Genomic DNA, 20,208 nt, shown 5'->3' with positions numbered 1-20,208 from the left:
TTTACTGTCACTGAGCTGGATATATTTTTTTAAGATAAATTTATTTTATTTTTGGCTGCTTTGGGTCTTCGTTGCTGTGTGCGGCCTTTCTCTAGTTGTGGTGAGCGGGGGCTGCTCTTTGTTGCGGTGCACGGATTCCCATTGTGGTGGCTTCTCTTGTTGCAGAGCACAGGCTCTATGCAGGGACTTCAGTAGTTCTGGTGCATGGGCTCAGTAGTTGTGGCTCGCCGGCTCTAGAGCGCAGGCTCAGTAGTTGTGGCGCATGGGCTTAGTTGCTCTGCAGCATGTGGGATCCTCCCCGACCAGGGCTCGAACCTATGTCCCCTGCATTGGCAGGCGGATTCCCAACCACTGCACCACCAGGGAAGTCCCAGAGCTGGATATTCGTAGGCCATCTCTTTTTGGGGCAAAGATCTATTAGATTTTGAAGGCAGCCTTGATATATGGTGTGTGGTAAGCATACTTGTTGAATGAATGAATGAACTTATTTCTAGGTAATGTTGAGGCAATTGGTAGTGACTATTACTCTCTGTATGTTATTTTCTTCTTTCTTCTTTTCCTTCTCTGTTACCACTATCATTTTCTTTTCCATTTCCATTCTATTTATATCAGAGGCCTGGTAAAGTACCTCTTACTGTCATTGCTAAATACTCTTATTGGTTTCATGGTAAAAGATGTTGCTCCTCCTAGTGGTAGGGCAGATATTTAGTGTTCCAGAGTGAAAGGAGAAGGTGTGATATAGGCTACTTTATTGCAGGCATCTAGTTTTTCCTCTGTTTTCCATCATAAGCCTGTTAACTTCGAGTGATATTTTATTAACAGGTATAGAGGAGGAGAACTTGCCCACAGTAACTCTTGAATACTGCTTGGGGTACTGGTGCCTCCTAGAGGCTCCATGGGGGCTCTAAGAGGGCAGGAGAGGGACACATCCTAAAATCTAAAAATTAGGTTAGACTCTTGGCCTTCCCTGGTCCCGTTTGAATGATGGCTCAGAAAGCCAGAAGTCTCTAGAGTTCCACTGGGGTGTAGGGCATAGACTAGGGATGAAATGTGTGTTTATCAAAAAAGGCTAGTGAAAGAAACTGGCGTGTTTGGTCACAACTTGTTTACGGGACATTAGTATCCTCCTTCAAATTAGTGTTGAAAATGAAAGTTATTTGTCACGGGAATGGCAATTTTATTGCTCTTTTATTCTTTCTATTCATTTATAAGCTTTGTATTCTCTGGGGATGAGGAGTTGTCCAAACTACATTCCCTTACACTCCACCTCATTTTCCTTCTCTGTCTCTCATTCCTTGAGCTTCCTATGATATTTGTAGCCTGACAATTTGTATATTTTTCCTGGCTTGGCTTAAATTGAGAAGCAGAGAAGTTAATATTTTTGTTCTCTTGAATATGTTTCTTGAGGTACCAGACTGAACTTTTACCTAGCTTTTACTATAACAGGGGAAGCATAAACACTTTCTAGTTTAAGTGAAACCACTGGTGTCAGCAGATGAAAAGTGTTAGCTGAACTTGACACCCTTAACCCCGACTGCCCCCTCCCCAAATGTTTTTTGTCTTCTTTTATGCACTAATGTGCTCCTAAAAATTATTTGAGGCAAATTAGAGGAGACCTCCTGGATATAGTAAACATCTCTTAATAATCAGAGGCTAGTGTGCTGACTTTTTTTTGGGGGGGGATGATATGTCATTAAATGCAGGCTTAATATAGAGAAACAGCAGGGTCTTGCTGACCTGAACTTAGCCCATCTTATCATACTCTGGTAAAGGAAAAGCATCACATAGCATCTCAGATTCCTTCCTGATGGGCCTCAGTTTCTGAGTAAATGGTTACAGATGTGTGAGCTTAAGCCATACTGATTATGTTCTTTTAAATATTCTTTTCCAAAAATTTTGTACTTACTAAGCATTTGACATATTTATAGAATTTTAATATTTGCCGTGAGAGGGCAAAAAGATGTCTGTTTACTTTTGACAGGGTTATATAATCTAATTTGGTTATTTAATACAATGAACCTTTTAACTTACTCTGTAATGGTTTTTATTTCATTTAACATCATTAGATTTCTCAGCAGTTATGTAAAATTACACCAAAACCTGTTTTCAAGGTGACCTTTGATTGTCCAGAGAATTATTTTGTTTAAATTAGATCTTGTTTAAATAAGACCATCAGCATAAATGTTCTAATATCCATTTACTTTCTAATTGATGAAACTTTATATTAACTTTAGCTATATATAGACTATTATTATAAATATACATTTACTGTATTCAGTCTGTATGTTAAAGGACAAAACCTAGGTAAGTAATTTTAATCTTATGTCATCAATGCTTCTCTAGAAAACAAGTGATCAGAATTTTTAGATTTTCAGGTACTACCTTTATTCCAAGTTAGTATTGAAGGAAGATAAATTGTCTTTTGTTCTCCATAGGTGCACGATTACATTTTAAAGTGCTATCACCTGAAATTTAAAAACTTACCAATGCATTTGCAGCTTTTTCAAGACATAAATCCTAATGTCATTTCATGCAAGTTTGTTTAAATATTGACTGCTGACCCTTGTGTTTACTGACCTTTTGGCTAGCAGGCATGCATAAGTGCATTCCTTACTCAGAGGGGTCCATCTGGTTCTAGGTGCAGAATGAAATTTGGAATTTCTGTAGGGACAAACCAAAAGTTTCTTGGATCTTTTTTTTTCTCGTTTCTTAGAGGCTAGAACTGTCCTTAGGTCAATGCTGTTAGTTATGTTTTTAGAGTTTTTTTGTTTTTGCCCGTGTGGCTGGTATGGTTGTGATTGCCACTAGTTTCTCTGGACCTTACTGATTTTACTACCATTTAGGTTCCAGAAAACTTTCATCTCCTATCAGGGTTAGCTGGCAAATTTGAGTCTTTCTCTTTGTTTTTTTACTCTATTGGTATGTGAGTTGTTAGCATTTTCAGGGGCATAGATCTGAGTAGAAGTGGTTCTCCTCCAAGAAATCCTTGCCTGTTAGTTTTTCTCTTTCAACCCTCCACCTTCCAAATGAGGAAGAGAAAGCCAGAGAGAGAAAGGTGGAGGTGAAAATAACATATATATATATTATATTGAAGTATAGTTGATTTAGAATGTTGTGTTAATTTCTGCTGTACAGCAAAGTGATTCAGTTATCCATATATATATACACACACACACACACACATTCTTTTTTTTTTTTGCGGTACGCGGGCCTCTCACCGCTGTGGCCTCTCCCGGAGCACCGGCTCCGGACGCGCAGGCTCAGCGGCAATGGCTCACGGGCCCAGCGGCTCCACGGCATGTGGGATCCTCCCGGACCGGGGCACGAACCCGTGTCCCCTGCATCGGCAGGAGGACTCTCAACCACTGCACCACCAGGGAAGCCCACACATTCTTTTTTATATTCTTTTCCATTATGGTTTATCACAGGATATTGAATATAGTTCCCTGTGCTATACAATAGGACCTTGTTGTTTATCCATTCTATATATAATAGTTTGCATCTGCTAACCCCAAACTCCCAATTCATCCCTCCCCAGGAAATAACATATTTTTGATGCTGCTTTTTTTTTTTTAATTTTGGAAATTGTCATTGGCTTACCAGGTTCCCTGAAAGTTGTTAAATGATGGACAACCAGGTACCAGGATATATAGTGCTGGCTCTGAAGACCTAGTTTGAGTACTGTGTCCTTTATCAGCTATGTGATTTTGGGGGAAATTTATTGAATGTTTTTTTAAACTTAAGGTGCCTCAGTTGTAAAGTGGAAGTAGAAATACTTCTTAAAACCTCAGTGTACATTGGTGAATCCTTCTGGACAAAAAAACAAATAAATGCACATGTATAACTATGTATATACATACATACATGCAAACATATATATTTAGATTTTAAAAAAATAAATTTATTTATTATTATTATTTTTTAATTTCTCAGTAGTTGTGGCTTGTGGGCTCTAGAGCACAGGCTCAGTAGTTGTGGCACATGGGCTTTGTTGCTCCGCAGCATTTGGGATCTTCCCAGGCCAGGGCTCGAACCCGTGTTCCCTGCACTGGCAGGCAGATTCTTAACCACTGTGCTACCTGGGAAGCCCCTAAATTTAGATTGTTTTAATCATCTAATATTACCCAGTTTGGGACTATTTCATTTGCTTTGTGATATTTTAAGTTTTTCTTTTAACTTGCGCATTTTTGAACGAATGACAAAGATGCTTCTTAATGGAAAATGTTACATTTGGAATCATTTTTCTTTCTAACACCTCTTTTAATCATAATGTTCTTGCCTGATCACTAGGATATAGCTCTAACTGTATATACTCTAGAAAGCCTAACAACTAGAGAGTAAAATGTGGATAAAGAATCAATTCTCATTTGGAATGAACTACAAAGTGATTGTAGCACATATGATCTATTAAATGCAGGGAAAGTATTTTTCTTTGTTTTGAAGGAGATTCTTCTTGGCAGACTTCAAAGAAAACATATTGTCCTATTCACTTGCTGGGAGAAGCTTTAGATCTCTCTATTAAATTAGAACATAATGTATTAGGGGCTTGAATATTTTGAGAGTTGGGACAGAAAATTGAATTGCTTGAAAGTGTGGGGAATTTTTTTCTTAGACACTTTGATTCATGTCTTTGGTCTATCATTGTTATAAATGCAGGGAACTTAACCTCATTTATTTCAGAACTGAAATTGGAGGATTTTGTTGTTATTTAAATAATTACACTTTACTCAGGCATAATGGACATAGATAGCATAATGGACATAGATAACAAAATGTCACCCAGAGTAGTATTTCATCTAGTGGTATAATCTAGCTGAGACTTAAATTGTTTTAACTGTGCTGGCATTCTGTGTCATCAGTATGCTAATTGTTCATAATACATATGTTTTAGTGCTTTGCCATTTTAAATTTCACTGAAATTGAATTACTTGGAATTGGTAAGAGGATGAGAAGATACTAATATTTTTTAATGTAAACAAATACAAAGCAGTCTTTTTATTTTTTTCTTTTTAGGAAGCTTGGGTAATGTGGAACATGGGACCCAATATCAGATCAAATTGATGTATGAACATAATCTTCAGAGAACAGCCTGCAATATGACTTGTGGATCATTTGGTGGTGTAAAAGGTAATTTGCATTTAATCATGAGTGTGCTATTGTAAGGACCAGAATATTTGGCCATATAAAAATGGAGAATTATGTGGTATGAATCTTAGAGAGAGTTAAACATGTTTTATTGAAACCTTTATATTCAAATACTTGGGCAAAGTAATAAAAAAAGAAAACTTTAAACATTGAATGTGTTTGATTTTCATATAACCAGCACTTTTATGTGGTCTACAGAGACATTTCTGAAACTGTCTTTTCTTTACATTTTGTGTTTTATACATGAGCTGACTGAAATTGATCTTTTCTATGGTAGAACTGTGTGCCTGCCTCTCTCAGTGGAAGAAGGGGTTGATCTCTTCATTGATGGGGGTCCCCGCTCTACTTAGGCAGGGTATAGGCAGGGTGAAGCTGTAGACCCCTGTCTCCACCTAATCCACCTCCAGGGCCACTGTACAGGGTTGTGTGGATTGTTTCTAAACCAGGGCACCTGGACCAGGGGCATGTGGAGACTGAAATGCAGACCTGATCCTGCTCATCAAGCCATGTGCTCTGGCCTGGAATAAACATCCCCAGAGGAAGGGTGCCTTTCCTAAATTTCACAAAGGCATTACCTTTACAAAGTACTGGCTCAGTGAGGCTGGGTTTCTCCCACCCTGGTGGTATCTCTTTCTAATTAGCACTAGGGCTACCACCCTAGTTCCAGAGCTTCTGAGTTACCAGGGCTTGGTGCTTGCTTGTGTATACTGTTGCTCTTGGTGTGAGAGAATAATTTACAATCCAACTCCTCTCACTTCACTGTGACAGGACGATAGAAGAGCTGCTGGTGCTGAAATGAGGATAGGAAGCCAGGTGTCGACACCTGTGTGATATTGTGTGTGTGTGTGTGTGGGTGTGTGTGTGTGCGTGTGTGTGTGGCACCTGATGAACATGTAACAAGGGATTTTATAATATAGCTCTCTTTGGGCTCAAGTTTTTATGAGTTTATTGTTTAACTGTTGTGTTAATAAAAGGTAGGCTACCTATGTTAGATTTTGCTTTAGTGACACAAAAAATGTCTTTATTTTGGAAGCATCCTTCATTCATGTGAACTCACTTTTTTCATATATAGAGGTAAAGGCAAGAATATTTTGGGTGGTAATGTACAAATAAACATTTTGTGTAATTAAAGTGATATGAGACAAAACACTTGGCTGGATTGCAGTATTGCTTACTTTGAGTAACAGGAATGTCTGGATTATTTGAAGAATATGGGAGATGTCTAGAGTTAGATGAAGAGAGGAGAGAAAAAGCTAAAATTTGATGAGAGGCTAATAACTTCTGTGAGGTGTCCCCTCCCAACTTCAGCTGTTAGAATTGATTTCCACTGTTCTTTAAAAAAAATGTCTGATATGATCGGGGGACCTAGGTCTCCCCTTTTTAATTAACTATTTTCAATGTTCTTTCCCCTACTAAATCCCCAAAAGAAAAACGGCTAAATTCTATACATCTGGAGTAAAAAAAAGTTATTATATGGGGAGAAAGTGCTTTGGCTAAATGAAAGTAAGTTTTTATTTTTTGGTAGCATCAAGACATTTATTTATTTATTTATTTTTAAATTTATTTATTTTTTATTTTATTTATTTTTGGCTGCGTTGGGTCTTTGTTGCTGTGCGCAGGCTTTCTCTTGTTGTGGCTAGCGGGGGCCACTCTTTGCTGCGGTACGCAGGCTTTTCATTGCAGTGGCCTCTCCCGCTGTGGAGCACAGGCTCTAGCCATGCGGGCTTCAGCAGTTGTGGCTCCTGGGCTCCGTAGTTGTGGCTTGCGGGCTCTAGAGCACAGGCTCAGTAGCTGTGATGCATGGGCTTAGTTGCTCCGAGGCATGTGGGATCTTCCCAGACCAGGGCTTGAACCTCTGTCCCCTGTATTAGCAGGCAGATTCCCAACCACTGTGCCACCAGGGAAGCCCTATTTTTAACAAGACAATTCTTTAGATCACATGTCAAATGTTATCTTACATTGATTGCACTGTACTTTTAGTTTTATTACCAGATCAAGTTAACCCAATTAGAATAAAGTTTTAAATAAATTAAATAAAAAAGAAATTCCTTGCTTTTGTGTGACATTTTTGCTATATTCAGTAATGGACTTTCAAAGTAATTAGAGTTGCTACTAGTTTTGAAAAGAATAGGTAACTTTGTACTTATATATCTTCTCTTAGTTCTTAAATTATGCCTTACATTTAAAAAGTACCTTTTGAAAAAACAAGAGGCAATTATAACGTATCTTTCTTTCCTATGGTTAAGCAGGATATTTCCCAATATGAAACAGAGAGATATCCGAGTAACAGAAGCAATTATTCTGTTTCATGGGTTTGAAACACTTGCATAATATCACTCAGGTATCTAAAAGGAAACATGAAAAAGTAATGGGGTGGTAAGGAGGTAAAAATTAGCCTTTTGGGGGGATTGGCACGCGGAATGGGGAGTTACTGCTAATGGTTACAAGGTTTCTTCGGGGGATGATGAAAATGAACTCAAATTAGATTATGGTGATGGTTGCACAGCTCTATAAATACACTGAAAACTACTGAGTTGTATACTTTTGAGGGGTGGTAAGTAAATTATATCTTAATTGTAAAACTGTTAAAAAATTATCAATGGGATAAAACTTGCTGCTAGAGAGATGATAGTACAGTCTGTACATCCTGCATGGCTTGTGGCCATGTAAAATTTTACAGTACTCTTATAAAGCAGGTTGGCTGTTAAGAACTGTGAAAATGTTCTTGAATGCTGATATGTGGTTTACGGGAATGTATATTAGGAAGTGATCCAAAATGTGAAAAAGTCATATGAAATTGCCATATATTTAATTATTTCCTTCCTCTTTGTCCTCCCTTCCTTCCTTTTGTACATACATATATTTATTTGTAATATAGAAAAATTAGAAGTGATCTAAACGAGTAACAGAGGAGAATGATTAAGTAAGTTTTGATGCATAGGTTCAGTGGGTTATTATGAAGCTGTTGAGATTGTTTGGTTTGCTGAAATGAACGTCTTTGAATATAAATCTTTGCCCATGTTTCCTATTATTTTCCTAGGATAGAATGTAGAAGTGGAGTTATTGAGTCAGAAGGTTACAAAATACTTTCTTCTCAAAAAAGCACCCCTGCAAACTATATACATATATTGTAAAAAGTACAGAACTTAGGAAGAAGAAAGTAGAAGTCACACCAAGAAATGCACATTGCAAAAGAAATCCTGTTTTCTAAGCCTGATGCTGCTAGTGTGTGTCTGATGCGCACCTTTACAGGAGAGAGCAGGTCAATCTTTTTTTTTTTTTTTTTTTTTTTGCGGTACACGGGCCTCTCCCGTTGCGGAGTCTGTGCTCCGGACGCGCAGGCTCAGCGGCCACGGCTCACGGGCCCAGCCGCTCCGCGGCATGTGGGATCTTCCCGGACCAGGGCACGAACCCGTGTCCCCCGCATCGGCACGCAGACTCTCAAACCACTGCGCCACCAGGGAAGCCCAAGGGTCAATCTTTTAATCTGAAAACTTCCCTAGGCTTGATCACTTGATCTGAGTTGTTTTTTTTTTTGTTTTGTTTTGTTTTAATCTGAGTTTTAAAAAAGGAAATTGAAAAATTTTTGTCTTCTACCTTCCTCTGTATTTAAGATGTCTTCTTGTGGAATTATTAAGTTGGGTAATCGTGTCAGTAGTCCTCAAGAAAGGAATTAAGCAAAAAGAAAACCTAGCAGCATTTTAAAAGAATGTGTTTCGAGTACTGATAGGCAGTTTACTCGGCATGTGTATCAGAATGAACTACCACTAGATGGCAGTCCTCTACAACCTTGGGCTTTAGTGGGGGTCTCCCTTTGAATACAGAGGTGTGGTAAAAAATCACTAACGGAGGAATTTTTATCCCAAATAATACTTTGCCTTTTACTAAAAATAAATGTAACTTCAGAAGAGCAATGGAGTGGTTCTTAAAAAAAATAATTATTATAGGTAATATCTCAGAATAGAATGTAAAAATGCTTTCTAGCTGTTCTTTTCAAATTTTAATTTGCATCCAAATCATAAAGGGATCATGATAAAATTGTAGGTTCTGGCTCTGTAAGTCTGGAATTGGACCTGAGAGTTTGAATTATTGACAGTCTCCCAACCGATGTCAAGTTGCAGAGATCTAGAGGTTTGCTGCCACCCTGCATCTACTGAGTGCTTATTCTGTACCAGGCACTGTCCTAAGGGCTTTATAGGTTGAGTAACTTAAGATATACTTAGTAAATGGTAGAGGAGGGATTCCAACCCAGGCTGTCTGCTTCTAGAATCTTATGGCGTTAACCATACTAAACTGGGCTATCTAGGCTATGAGTAAATTTGCTTTCTCCCTGAGTCAGGAAAAAAACTTTCCAATCAGAAAGATGTGTACTTGGTTTGGCTAAAAATGGTGCATAACTTTGGTTCCGCACAGATTATGGAAAACATGTTGGGTAATTTCTGGGTCAGATATTTGCTTTCTCAATTTCATTTCTTTGGTTGGTACTTTGGTTTATAAGAAAAGTACCCCCTAAAATAATCAGAGAGTTTATATGTGTGAGGAGGTAATATATTATTTGAAATTAGCAAAAGAGTAGTTACTGTTTTTTTCTAACCTTTTTTTGTTTGCTTGCTTGTTAAGAAAACCTTTCAAAAATACCCTTTGTACATTTGCAAAAACTCAAAGGTGCATTCATTTGATGCCGTAAGGTTTGGTTTAACCTCAAGCTATGTTGCAATGTCTATTAATGAGAAAGAAGTGCTAAAGAAATAGGAAATCTAGTTTTATGAACTACTTGAAGAATATTTGCCTAGTAGCTTCCATTATTCAAACTACTACCTGCCATTCCAGAATTTAAATAAAAATTCTTTCCATATTATACTTTTTAGAGGGAAATGATTGAAATGTGCGATATTAGTGGCTATATTGGGTTTTTTTTTTTTACAGAGGGGTGTGGAAGATGTGTTTGAAGTTTAAAATGTTTATAGTTTCTTTGATTTTAATCTAAGCCGCTTTTTTGAAGGAACATGTGACTCTGGGTTTTTGTAAATATGGTAGTTTATCAGTGCTTTTTATCCTGTTGACAAATTAATGCTTGCAAAATTTAGTGAGTGACATAAGTATGGACAATCAAATTATAGTTTGGAAATATACTAAATCAATTTTGAAAAGGTGGATTTGAATTGATTTAAAAATATGTTACTAAAATTGGTGTTATTTATTTTGTTTGGTAATTTGAATTCTACTTGTTTTTGAAAAAAGGAACAAGTCATATGTCTGCCAGATTTTCCTCTGCTTTTGTTTCATTGTGTCACTACAACTTCCAATGGTTTTTGACATGATACTTTACCTAATTAAGATAAGTTTGCCATTTCAGAATAGTATTTGGAAAAGGACATCATTAATGTTTACTGACAAAAACCCAGTGGTGGAATGAAGAAGGAACATTATTGTTTTAAGGTCAATAATTGTGTATACCTAGTTTGGTAAAATATGATACTTTATGTAGTCTATGTAATGTATCTTGCTACTATCAAGATAAATTTGAGCTAGAATTTCCTTTACTCATAATGTGACTTATAGACCCTATAGTTTGTTGCATCCTCAATTACCCAAAATTTATCCTGTAGGGCTGAGACAGGTTGATGAACCTTATAATGTATAGGAATCTTTCAAATGTGTGACAAGGACAGTGGGAAGAAATAGTTGATTTGTTGGAGATGTATGGGAACTTTCAGGGACTAGGGCCAGTGTGGTAATTGCATCATCTCTCTCTGTGTGTCTGTTTGTCCGCCCATCCATCCATCCATCCATCCATCCCTCCATCCATCCCTCCATCCCTCCATCCATCCATCCAATGCCCATTTACTGAGAGTCTTCTGAATGCCCAGGCACTGTACTAGTTTCTCAGAGTTGAAAGATTATAAAGTCTTTGAGGAGTCTTCGAGGACACAAGATGAACTCTTGATCTGATGAACAAAATGCCTTCCATGATATTTTGTTGAAAAATTTAACTTGAATACATTTTTATTTGAAAAATTACACTGGATTATGATGGGCCAGTTTTGTTCCTTTTTCCCATTACATAATTTGTGCTTTTTAGTCCATGTTGAGTTATTGCCATCTCTTCATAATGAATTGTGGTTTATTAAAAAAAGGCTCTATAATAATTCAGTAGTGATTATCACCACCAACTGGTTCTTTATTCAATTTTTAACCTTCTCCAACATTTTGCTTCTTTGCTCTTATTTTTTATATTTATCTTCCATTTATTTATTCATTCATTCTATCTATCTATCTATCTATCTATAATTTTACTGTGGTAAGAAAAATGAACATGAAATCTACTTTTTAAATAGATTTTTAAAAATTGAGGTATAATTGACATACAACATTATATTAGCTTCACGTGTACAATAGAACGATCTGATATTTGTATCTCTTAACAGATTTAATATCATATAACAGTATTGTATGTATAGTCTGCTCTAATTTTTAAAATTAATTTTCTTGATCATAAATTTTTGTTTTTCATGAGAGTATTTATATTTGAGCTTACCTGGTAATAGACAACTCAAGACTTAAAAAAATGTTGCCATCAAAACCCCAAACTTCCCAATTTCTGTATAGGCCACAATTCTGCTTTTCCACTGGATGTGCTTCTTTTCTCTTTCGAATCTTGCCTTTGGTACAACTGAGAATTCTTTTGATTGCAGTTGACAGTTGGCTTAAGCAAGAGTATGAAATTTACTGGCTCTCATCATCTGGGCCTTCAACGTGATCAGATCTGGTTTCTCTCTTTTCATCTCTTGCTTCCGTTTCCTTGGACAGCCTATTTCCCCCTGGTTACAAGATGGCTATAGCAGCTCTAAATTTTACTTCTCAGATTCTAGTCCATGTGAAAAAGTGCCTGCTTTCCTCCCAGAAGGCTCAGCAAAGCTCTCTTTCCAATTCAGTGGCTCTGGTTGGGCATCTCTGAACTGTTACTCTCACCAAAGTAATGTGATTACACTTGGGCTAGAGTTACTTTTGCTGAAGGTATAGTGAATTCTCCTTTTACCAATAAGATTGAGAGTGGGGAAGGGTGGATCTTTGGGGGAATATCAGTGAATAATTAACTGTGGTGAGTTTAAGGATTTCAGAGCTGGTCAAGGAGAAAGACTATGAGATGGCAGTAGCACACAATGAGCTTTTTCTGGGTGGTGCTTTGACAGGATTTCTTATGAGGGGAAGTCCCTTGCAGCAGGAGATCTTCCAGAGACAGTGACACAGGACCCCCACCCAGAAGGGGAAGAGGGCAAGGAAACTCCCAGGGGAGGCAGAAGTTCAAGTGGGGCTTATGTGTCTAGGTGAAGTTGCTCAGGTGCAGGATTGTGAGTCTCTATCAGGGAGCTGTGAAGGGCAGCCATGACTTGGAGCCTTTTATAACCCCAGGATTTGTCTTATATGTGGCTAGCAGATGTTAGGTGCAGTTTCGCAGGGTATGCAAAGAACGCACACTCTAAATGGGTAAAGATATGCTAATTTGGGCTATATTTAAAGCAGTTGGAGGTGTGAACATTTGAGTTTGGTTTCTATCTGTGGGTTTTGAGTTCACTGTCAGCCTGCTGTGAGGAAGTAAACAATGTAGGGTAATGTGGCTTTCCTTTAAAATGGCAAAAAGTTTCACACATTGATTTTAAACCTATGCACATTTTATATTCTGGGAAAACGTCTTGAGGTGCACATAGGGTGTGTCCAATCACACCTCAGGATCTTTGGTAACATTGTCTGCTGGTGGATAGAGAGTACCCTGTATCAGTACTCTGGGACTGATGGGGAGCATGTGTGACAGCACTTCTGACAGTCATCGATGCCCTCTGCTGATTCTCAGTTCTGTTTTTTCTTCATCTGTCTTTCATATGTTATCTTCCCCTTTCTCTCTCTCCCTGCCTTTTTTTGTAGTGTGTTTGTGGAATTGCCAGGGCAATCTCTCTTTATCTTGCTGAAGGGTAGCCAGGTCAACTCTGTCTGGGTCAGTTTGCTTTTTTACGGTGCTGGTGAATTTTCCTTGCCTTTACTCCTACCCAACCAGAGATGAGTTTGTTTTCCTTTCTGACACACTGTGTTGAGGGCTAGATGTTGCTCAGGGAGTATCTGTGTCTGTGGTAGCCATACTGGACCATCCGGCCTCAGCCCTGTCTTTTGTGGTTTTGTTTGTCTTGGATCACTGTTTACTCCACCTGGATGGTCTTTAACTTGTTATCTTGGAAGGTGGGAGGGTATTCTCGGGCTTTGGATTTTCTCTGTGCTGACTTCCTCCCCCACTCCCCCTCTTCCTCCCACCCCGTCCTTTCCTTCTGGCCCCTTGCGGGTATGTGTGAGGCTTCTCTAGCCCATCTTCCCTTCCCCATCCTCATCCTCATTGTTGGAGATATTTAGTGTGGCTGCTATTCTTACGGTCTATGGCCTTTACTGTTGTTTTTCTTTTGGCAGAAAAACACCAGCATGGTAAAATTTGTTTTTCTTATATGATAGAAAGGGAATGTGGTAAAGGTAGAGGTTTTGTTATTCTGGGCATTTCCATTTCTCCAGGCTGTCTATATCCCTTCTGGATCTGTCTTTCCCTAAATTTGGGAGTTTTAGTAAGGTTTCAGAATTTTGTTTATTCACAACCTCACCACCCCTCCTCCTTATGTGGAGTTTGGATTTAGCACCTTCAAAAAATGCACTAAGTCTAGCCCTGAAGATTCTTGGAAGCATCTATGTTTCTTGATGGTCACCATTTTTCAAAGGTTATGGCATGAAGTTGTGTTCTTTCTTTTGTTCCACTGCTGCTCGTGTATGTTTACTATTCTTTTTATTTATTTGTTTGTTATTTAATTATTCGTTTGTTTGTTTAGTCCACAATGTTACATTTTTGAAAGTGTTTTTTGAAAGTAGTCTCTGGACTGTCAGGTTTGATGAACGTATGTTTATTATAAAAATTCTTCTGGATTCAACAGTTCAGTTGTTTGGATGATTCTGGTAGACTCCTGGATAGATGATCTTTTATTTTATTTCTATTATTTGAGCTATTTATTTAGTACAGATTAATTTCTTTGTACTTGGTGTGAACGTCTTTTTGCCAGATTGTTCTTGGCTTTTAAACTGTGGGTTCTTGGCTTTTAAATTGTGTGTGTGTGTGTTTTAATGTGGTCAAATCGTTCCTTTCCTGTTCAATTTATTCTATTTGTTCTAAGCTTAGAAAGATCTCTCCCTTGCAGAGTTTTGATGTTTCTGTCTTCTGTAGTTTGATTTTCCAACGGGCATTTTTTTTTTTTTTTTTTTTCCGGTACGCGGGCCTCCCACCGCCGCGGCCTCCCCCGTTGCGGAGCGCAGGCTCCGGACGCGCAGGCCCAGCGGCCATGGCCCACGGGCCCAGCCACTCCCTGGCACGCGGGATCCCCCCGGACCGGGGCACGAACCCGCGTCTCCTGCATCGGCAGGCGGACCCCCAACCACTGCGCCACGAGGGAAGCCCCCAACAGGCATTTTTATATTTATTTATAGAGAAGACTATATGGAGAGAGCTAATATTTATTATCTTCTCTATGTTGGGCTATTGCATGTAACCCTGTAAGACGGGTGACTCAATTACCATTTCCCAGATTGGGAAACGGAAGCTCACAGACCATGTCTTGCTGCAAATCATACCTGGACAGAGGGAGGCCTTGACCAGAGCTATCTGATTTGTGGACTTAAAAAACTATTCACAGCTGAACAGTTGAGAGTTATGTTTTATTTGGTGGGAGTTTTAAGTACTTCAAGCCCGGCAGACAACATCTCAAGTGACCTTGAGAAAACTGCTCCGAGGAGGCAATGGGGGGAGCCAGGTTATACAGACATTTTGAAACAAAGGGCAAGTAGTTGGGAACATCAAAAGATCATTGTTAATTAAAGAAAACCAGATATCCCAAGTTATGAAATTTAACGCTTTTCTGTGTATGGGAAGATGCAAGAGTCTGGACTCACTGAAATCATTCCTTTGATATGCACCTCAGCTATCTGGGGCCAGTGTCCTGTATTTTTACATCCTGAGTTTCCTCAGGGCTCACTGTAGGGAGTGGCTGCAGTCTGATGGCTGCTAGATGGCAGGTATTCTTTCCTTTCTGAGTTTCCTCAGGGCTCACTGGCTCACGTTGGAGGGCTGCAGTTGCTGATGACTGTGACATCCTTTGTTTACTGATATGGCAGGAACTATTCCATTTCTCAGATTCTAAAGCCTATGTTATTTCTTTCTCTTTTTTTGTTTTCGGTTCGCGGGCCTCTCACTGTTGTGGCCTCTCCCGTTGCGGAGCACAGGCTCCGGACACGCAGGCTCAGCGGCCATGGCTCACGGGCCCAGCCGCTCCGCGGCAAGTGGGATCCTCTCGGACCGGGGCACGAACCCGTGTCCCCTGAATCGGCAGGCGGACTCTCAACCACTGCGCCACCAGGGAAGCCCTATGTTATTTCTAATACTTTACCTCTTATTTAATTGCCTTCCTAGTTAGAGAGAGGATTTATGTGAACCGTGAGAGAGACAGGAGAAGGAGGCTTTTCTGTAAGCTTAATAAGGGCAGAGACCATATTTTTTGTTCACCATCGTGTGTCTAATGTCTTGCACAGTCCTTGGCACTTAGTGGGCTAAATAAGTATTTGTTGAGTGAATGAACCAAAATACCCATGTAACTGAGCAGGGCCGACATCATACACATCAGGCTTTCTAGGTTATTTTTCAGAAAAAAATGTTAGCCGGGTGCCCTCATTCTAGCCAACTTCTGAGTTTTGTTTTCTTCTTTAACAAGCACGTGTTGAACATCTACTACAGTGCATGGGTCATGGTAGTTACTGTTAACCACCATAGTGGTAAAAGTGGAAGTGATTACTTGGGCTTCCTGGATTCACCTTTGCTCCAATTATTTCTCAATATGCCAGTGAGGCAGCACTTATACAAGATAAACTTACCAATAGAAATAATCAGTTTTTTCATCTACTTGGGGTTGTGTTTCTATACATTATTGATCCTTTTGTTATTAATATGTTTTTCAGCATAAAATGTGATATTCAAAATTATTTGAGTGTTTGTGATAATGTTCACAAATCAAAAAGTTTTTATTTTTCAAAAATTATTTAAATTCTTTAATATTTAGTATAAAAGACATTTCTTCTCTTTAACCCTTTTATCTCTCTTCTTTTTGTGCCTTGTGAAAGCTCGTTTTCCTTTAATTCTTTCAGTTCTTTTATTTTACTTTGATTTTTTCAGTCAAATGGAACTTCAAAAAAATAGAAGTTTTATCAAGGAAAGGTTAATTTCAGAGTGTAGACATAATATGGGCATGGTATAGATTATAAAGGTCTGACAGCACAGTAGTCCCACGTTTGTGACTGAGGTGGAAAGAAAATACTATATATAAAAGGTTCAGTATGTTTGGGAATATAATTGTCAGTAAAGGAGGTGAACAGATTTTACCAATAATATATATGAGCATGGTGGAATATTTTTTAAATCATAAAATGACTTCTATAAGCTTGTATGGGATTATATTGTCACATAAATAAAAATTCATGAATTCTTTGGAATAAAAAGCCCGCCAAAGAAAATAGTGAATTGAAGAATAAGTAAGTCACCTTTGCCTCATCTTGAGGCAACCCTAGATAATCAGATACTCAGCCTTCAAATAACTTCTTATTGTCTGAACTGGAGCCTTTTTCTTGTCTGCCAAGGAAATGTATTAGTGGCCACATGTGGTTGCTGAGAGGCTATACTTCTCAAAGCTGTCTGGATTCTTTGATTGCCATCCAGAGAGTGAGCTGATATGCTCAAGTGGGGTGAATGAACAGCCAGAACACAGCCTTGCTTTTCTGTGTAGGGATGTTAGCGCTAATAAAAGATTAATGCTATTTTCCTTATAAGGAATCAAAAAATAATGTTTGGATAACCCTTGTCTCACTAGTGAACCATACGGCCTCTATTTTCTAATAGACATGGTTGAAATGTTGGAAAATAATGTTATGGAAGAATCCCTATGCTGTGCTTGCTCCCATTCCTTGCTTAAGCATTAAAGTATAGGTGTTTTATAATATTAGAGAACTTCCCTCATTTGTTTTAAGATCCTTTATGGATCCACAGTGAAAAGTCAGAAGATCAGGAAGATGATAGCATTGATTCTCATCCTGTGCTGGTTTTTCTCATATATATGGTATTCATTTATAAAATCTCTGGTCCAAGACCCATAAAACAATGTTACTTTCAAATAGCATCTTCCTGTATTTTATGTTTTATAAAACCTTTAGTTCCTGCGGGAATGTTATAAAGAGAGTTCCCTGTATTCTGCAAATTCATTTTTTACACGATCATTTAAAGTTGTTACTTTTCCTGAAAGGTGAATTCTGATTCCCTCTATACATACGCTATAGAAATTTAGTGGTTAAATGCCTCCTTGCCTACTCTGGTTAAGAGGGGGAAAGGTTAAAAAGAATATTTGAAGTTTCTTGGTGTTGTTTGAAAAAAATACTTTCTTTCATGGTGGCCGAATGCCAAGGCTTGAAAAGTGTTATGGGAATGTCTGTGGTCAGAACTGCCTTTGACAAGAAGATGGTTAAATATGGTAGTCTTGATAGGATTTGACAGCCATTTTTGATCTCTATATATGTTTAATCATGGTCCCCTTCTTAAGAGTGGAATAACTAAGCTATTAAATATTTTACTCAACTGAGAAGGAAAATGATTACCATAAAACTACTTTATTCAGATGACACTGTGATATAAAGTGTTCCAACATTTAAAAAAATTCACCTACAAAACACATTGTCATGGGAAATGAACAATCTCTCCCCCCCACCCCCAGTCTCTCTTGAATTAAGTTGATTCATTAACCATTTTCCATTCTACATGGAAACTCTTGCTTGCAGATTTAAATTCTAAAGCACAAGGTAGAGATACATGTTAATGCTTAATATGAAAAACAAATGTTGTGTTGACTACTAACATGTTAAAGGTATTTTCAAAGTGTATTAGTAGTCCTCTGTGTAGAGGTTTTACATATAAAATAAATTTTAAGTAGATTATCTTTTTGATGGATATTTGGGTGGTTTCCAGTTTTTGACTAAAATGAATAAAGGCTATAAACATCCTTATATAATTCTTTATGTGGACAGTACAAAAATAAAAGTGTTAAACAATGTAGGATGATTTTAAAAATTATACTGCTAGAATTTTTTCCCAATCTTTTTACTATTAAAATTTTTAAAGACGTTCAAGATTATCGAGAGTAGAGTTCTAATATTAGTAGTAATAAAGTACTACTCTTGCTTTATGTGCAAGAGTAGTATTGTGTGTGTTTACTTCTTAAACGTTAAAGATATAAAATGTGTACCTTCAGTATTTCATATAGTACATAATTTAAGTCACTTTTGGCTAATTTAGAATATCAGAAATTATTAAGCTTGGCATATCAGAATAAGCCCCACCCCATCTTATATTAATATTTGAACTGTATTTCTGCCTAAGTTAAAAATAAACAGTGTTTTTAAACCAAATTTCCTTACATTGAAATTTGTGAATAAGAACCTTTTAAAGCAGCATTTGTAGATCTTTGCTAAAATAAGACAGTACTATTTAATACGGAAACGATAACTGAAAAGTATTCCTAAATCTAATTTGGAAAGTTATATTCATGATTTTAGGGGACTGTGAACATAAAAATGTGTGAGTGGAAAATTAAGATTTCATATAGCTTTTTGCAGCTGGTTAAGTCCTATACAGTTCATTGTCCTAAACATGAAATTTGTACAAGGTTTTGGAAGGCAGGAGTTGTATATTAAAAGTGCTTGCTTCCAAGGTAGTACAAACTGGTTTTTAACAGTCTATCATCTTTCATTTACCAAAGGAAATATGTAAAAAGAAAAGGAAAATATTCAGCAGGAACAAAACGTTGAGATGATGAAAAGCTACAAGGAAAGAAAAAAGACTTTAGAAAGGCTACTAAAAAGAAACTAGCTTTTTTCCTCAACAATCTGTCTGAATTCATTTTGCTTTCATTATATATCTAGCCTGGAGGCAAAGTATGTTGAGTATTACAACAAAGAGGGTGTTATAAGGAGGACTCTTTTTTCAATAATAAAGAATAACATATGTGTAAACCATGCAACTTTGTAACAGGAAACTTTATAATATAGGAGGACTGTGCTTAGCTTTTCCACAATTTTGGAAGAATAAGTTTTATTAGGCGTTAGACAAAGAAATTATCAACTGACTTTTATGCTGTAAGGCTGAAAGATTTGTTATGACCATTTCTAGACTTTAGCAGGGGTTTTAATGTAGGTCCTGATATATTAGGAACAGTGCCTAGCACTATTAATATGTCTACTGTTGGTAGTTCTCTTAAGGAATATGATGTTTAACTTTTGCCTTTCAATGAAAGATTATTCCAAATCCTGTTATTCTGTGGTTTTCTCAGCAGTATTAGGCTGTTCTTGAATTGATCAACACATAATATAATTTGGGAACACAATCAATAGTTCTTTTCTTTTTGAAAGATGGTGACAAATTCTACTGAAACTTGGGAAATTGGCTCCATCATTCATCCCTTACTCTTTCTTTGCTTCTCTTGCCCAGCTTCCTGAAAACCATATTGTTTTGATGTCAGTGTGTAGAATAGATTATCTGTTGGGGAATCAGTGTGTATTAATTATATTGGAATAAATGTAAGCATGACAAATTATATAGATTAGTAGGCATTGGGCCTAATAGATTATTCAGTTAATGAGGACATTAAAATTAGGCACCTCTAATATACCTGAACCATATTTCTTGTAAATTTTCCTCAGTTTTGAGATTAACTGGCCATAGCTATGTTTTTCTGGCTTTTAAAGGCTAATATATTATGGTAGAGTTTTAGGATTTATATAGTGCTTATTATAGAATAGTTGAGCTGTTTGTATTTATCACACAGTTACTGAAGTGAGCTAGAAGAAGTGTAGAAGTCAGTCTTCTACTTTTTTGGCTTTTCAATAATCTATTTTTTTTTTTTTTTTTTTTTTTTTCGGGGTACGGGGCGCTCTCACTGCTGGGGCCTCTCC

At 37.5% G+C, this 20,208-nt stretch overlaps 1 protein-coding gene across 6 annotated transcripts in view; it reads left to right on the top strand.

The window, feature by feature from the left end:
- BBS9 (Bardet-Biedl syndrome 9) overlaps positions 1-20,208 on the top strand; it is a 448,864-nt gene that overhangs the window by 18,526 nt on the left and 410,130 nt on the right. For all 6 annotated transcript variants that reach the window (XR_008617359.1, XM_055084928.1, XM_024129313.3 and 3 more), the window contains exon 5: positions 5,014-5,127. Coding sequence is in view for 5 of the 6 variants with exons in the window: in XM_055084928.1 (XP_054940903.1) it covers positions 5,014-5,127 (114 nt within the window). In the remaining variant the exon portion in view is untranslated. The remainder of the gene's footprint in view (positions 1-5,013; positions 5,128-20,208) is intronic.

Source organism: Physeter macrocephalus, chromosome 5 (assembly GCF_002837175.3).
Source record: "Physeter macrocephalus isolate SW-GA chromosome 5, ASM283717v5, whole genome shotgun sequence".
Lineage (NCBI taxonomy): Eukaryota > Metazoa > Chordata > Mammalia > Artiodactyla > Physeteridae > Physeter > Physeter macrocephalus.
Note: the sequence above shows the minus strand (reverse complement) of the source record. Positions and strands in the feature narration are given on the sequence as shown.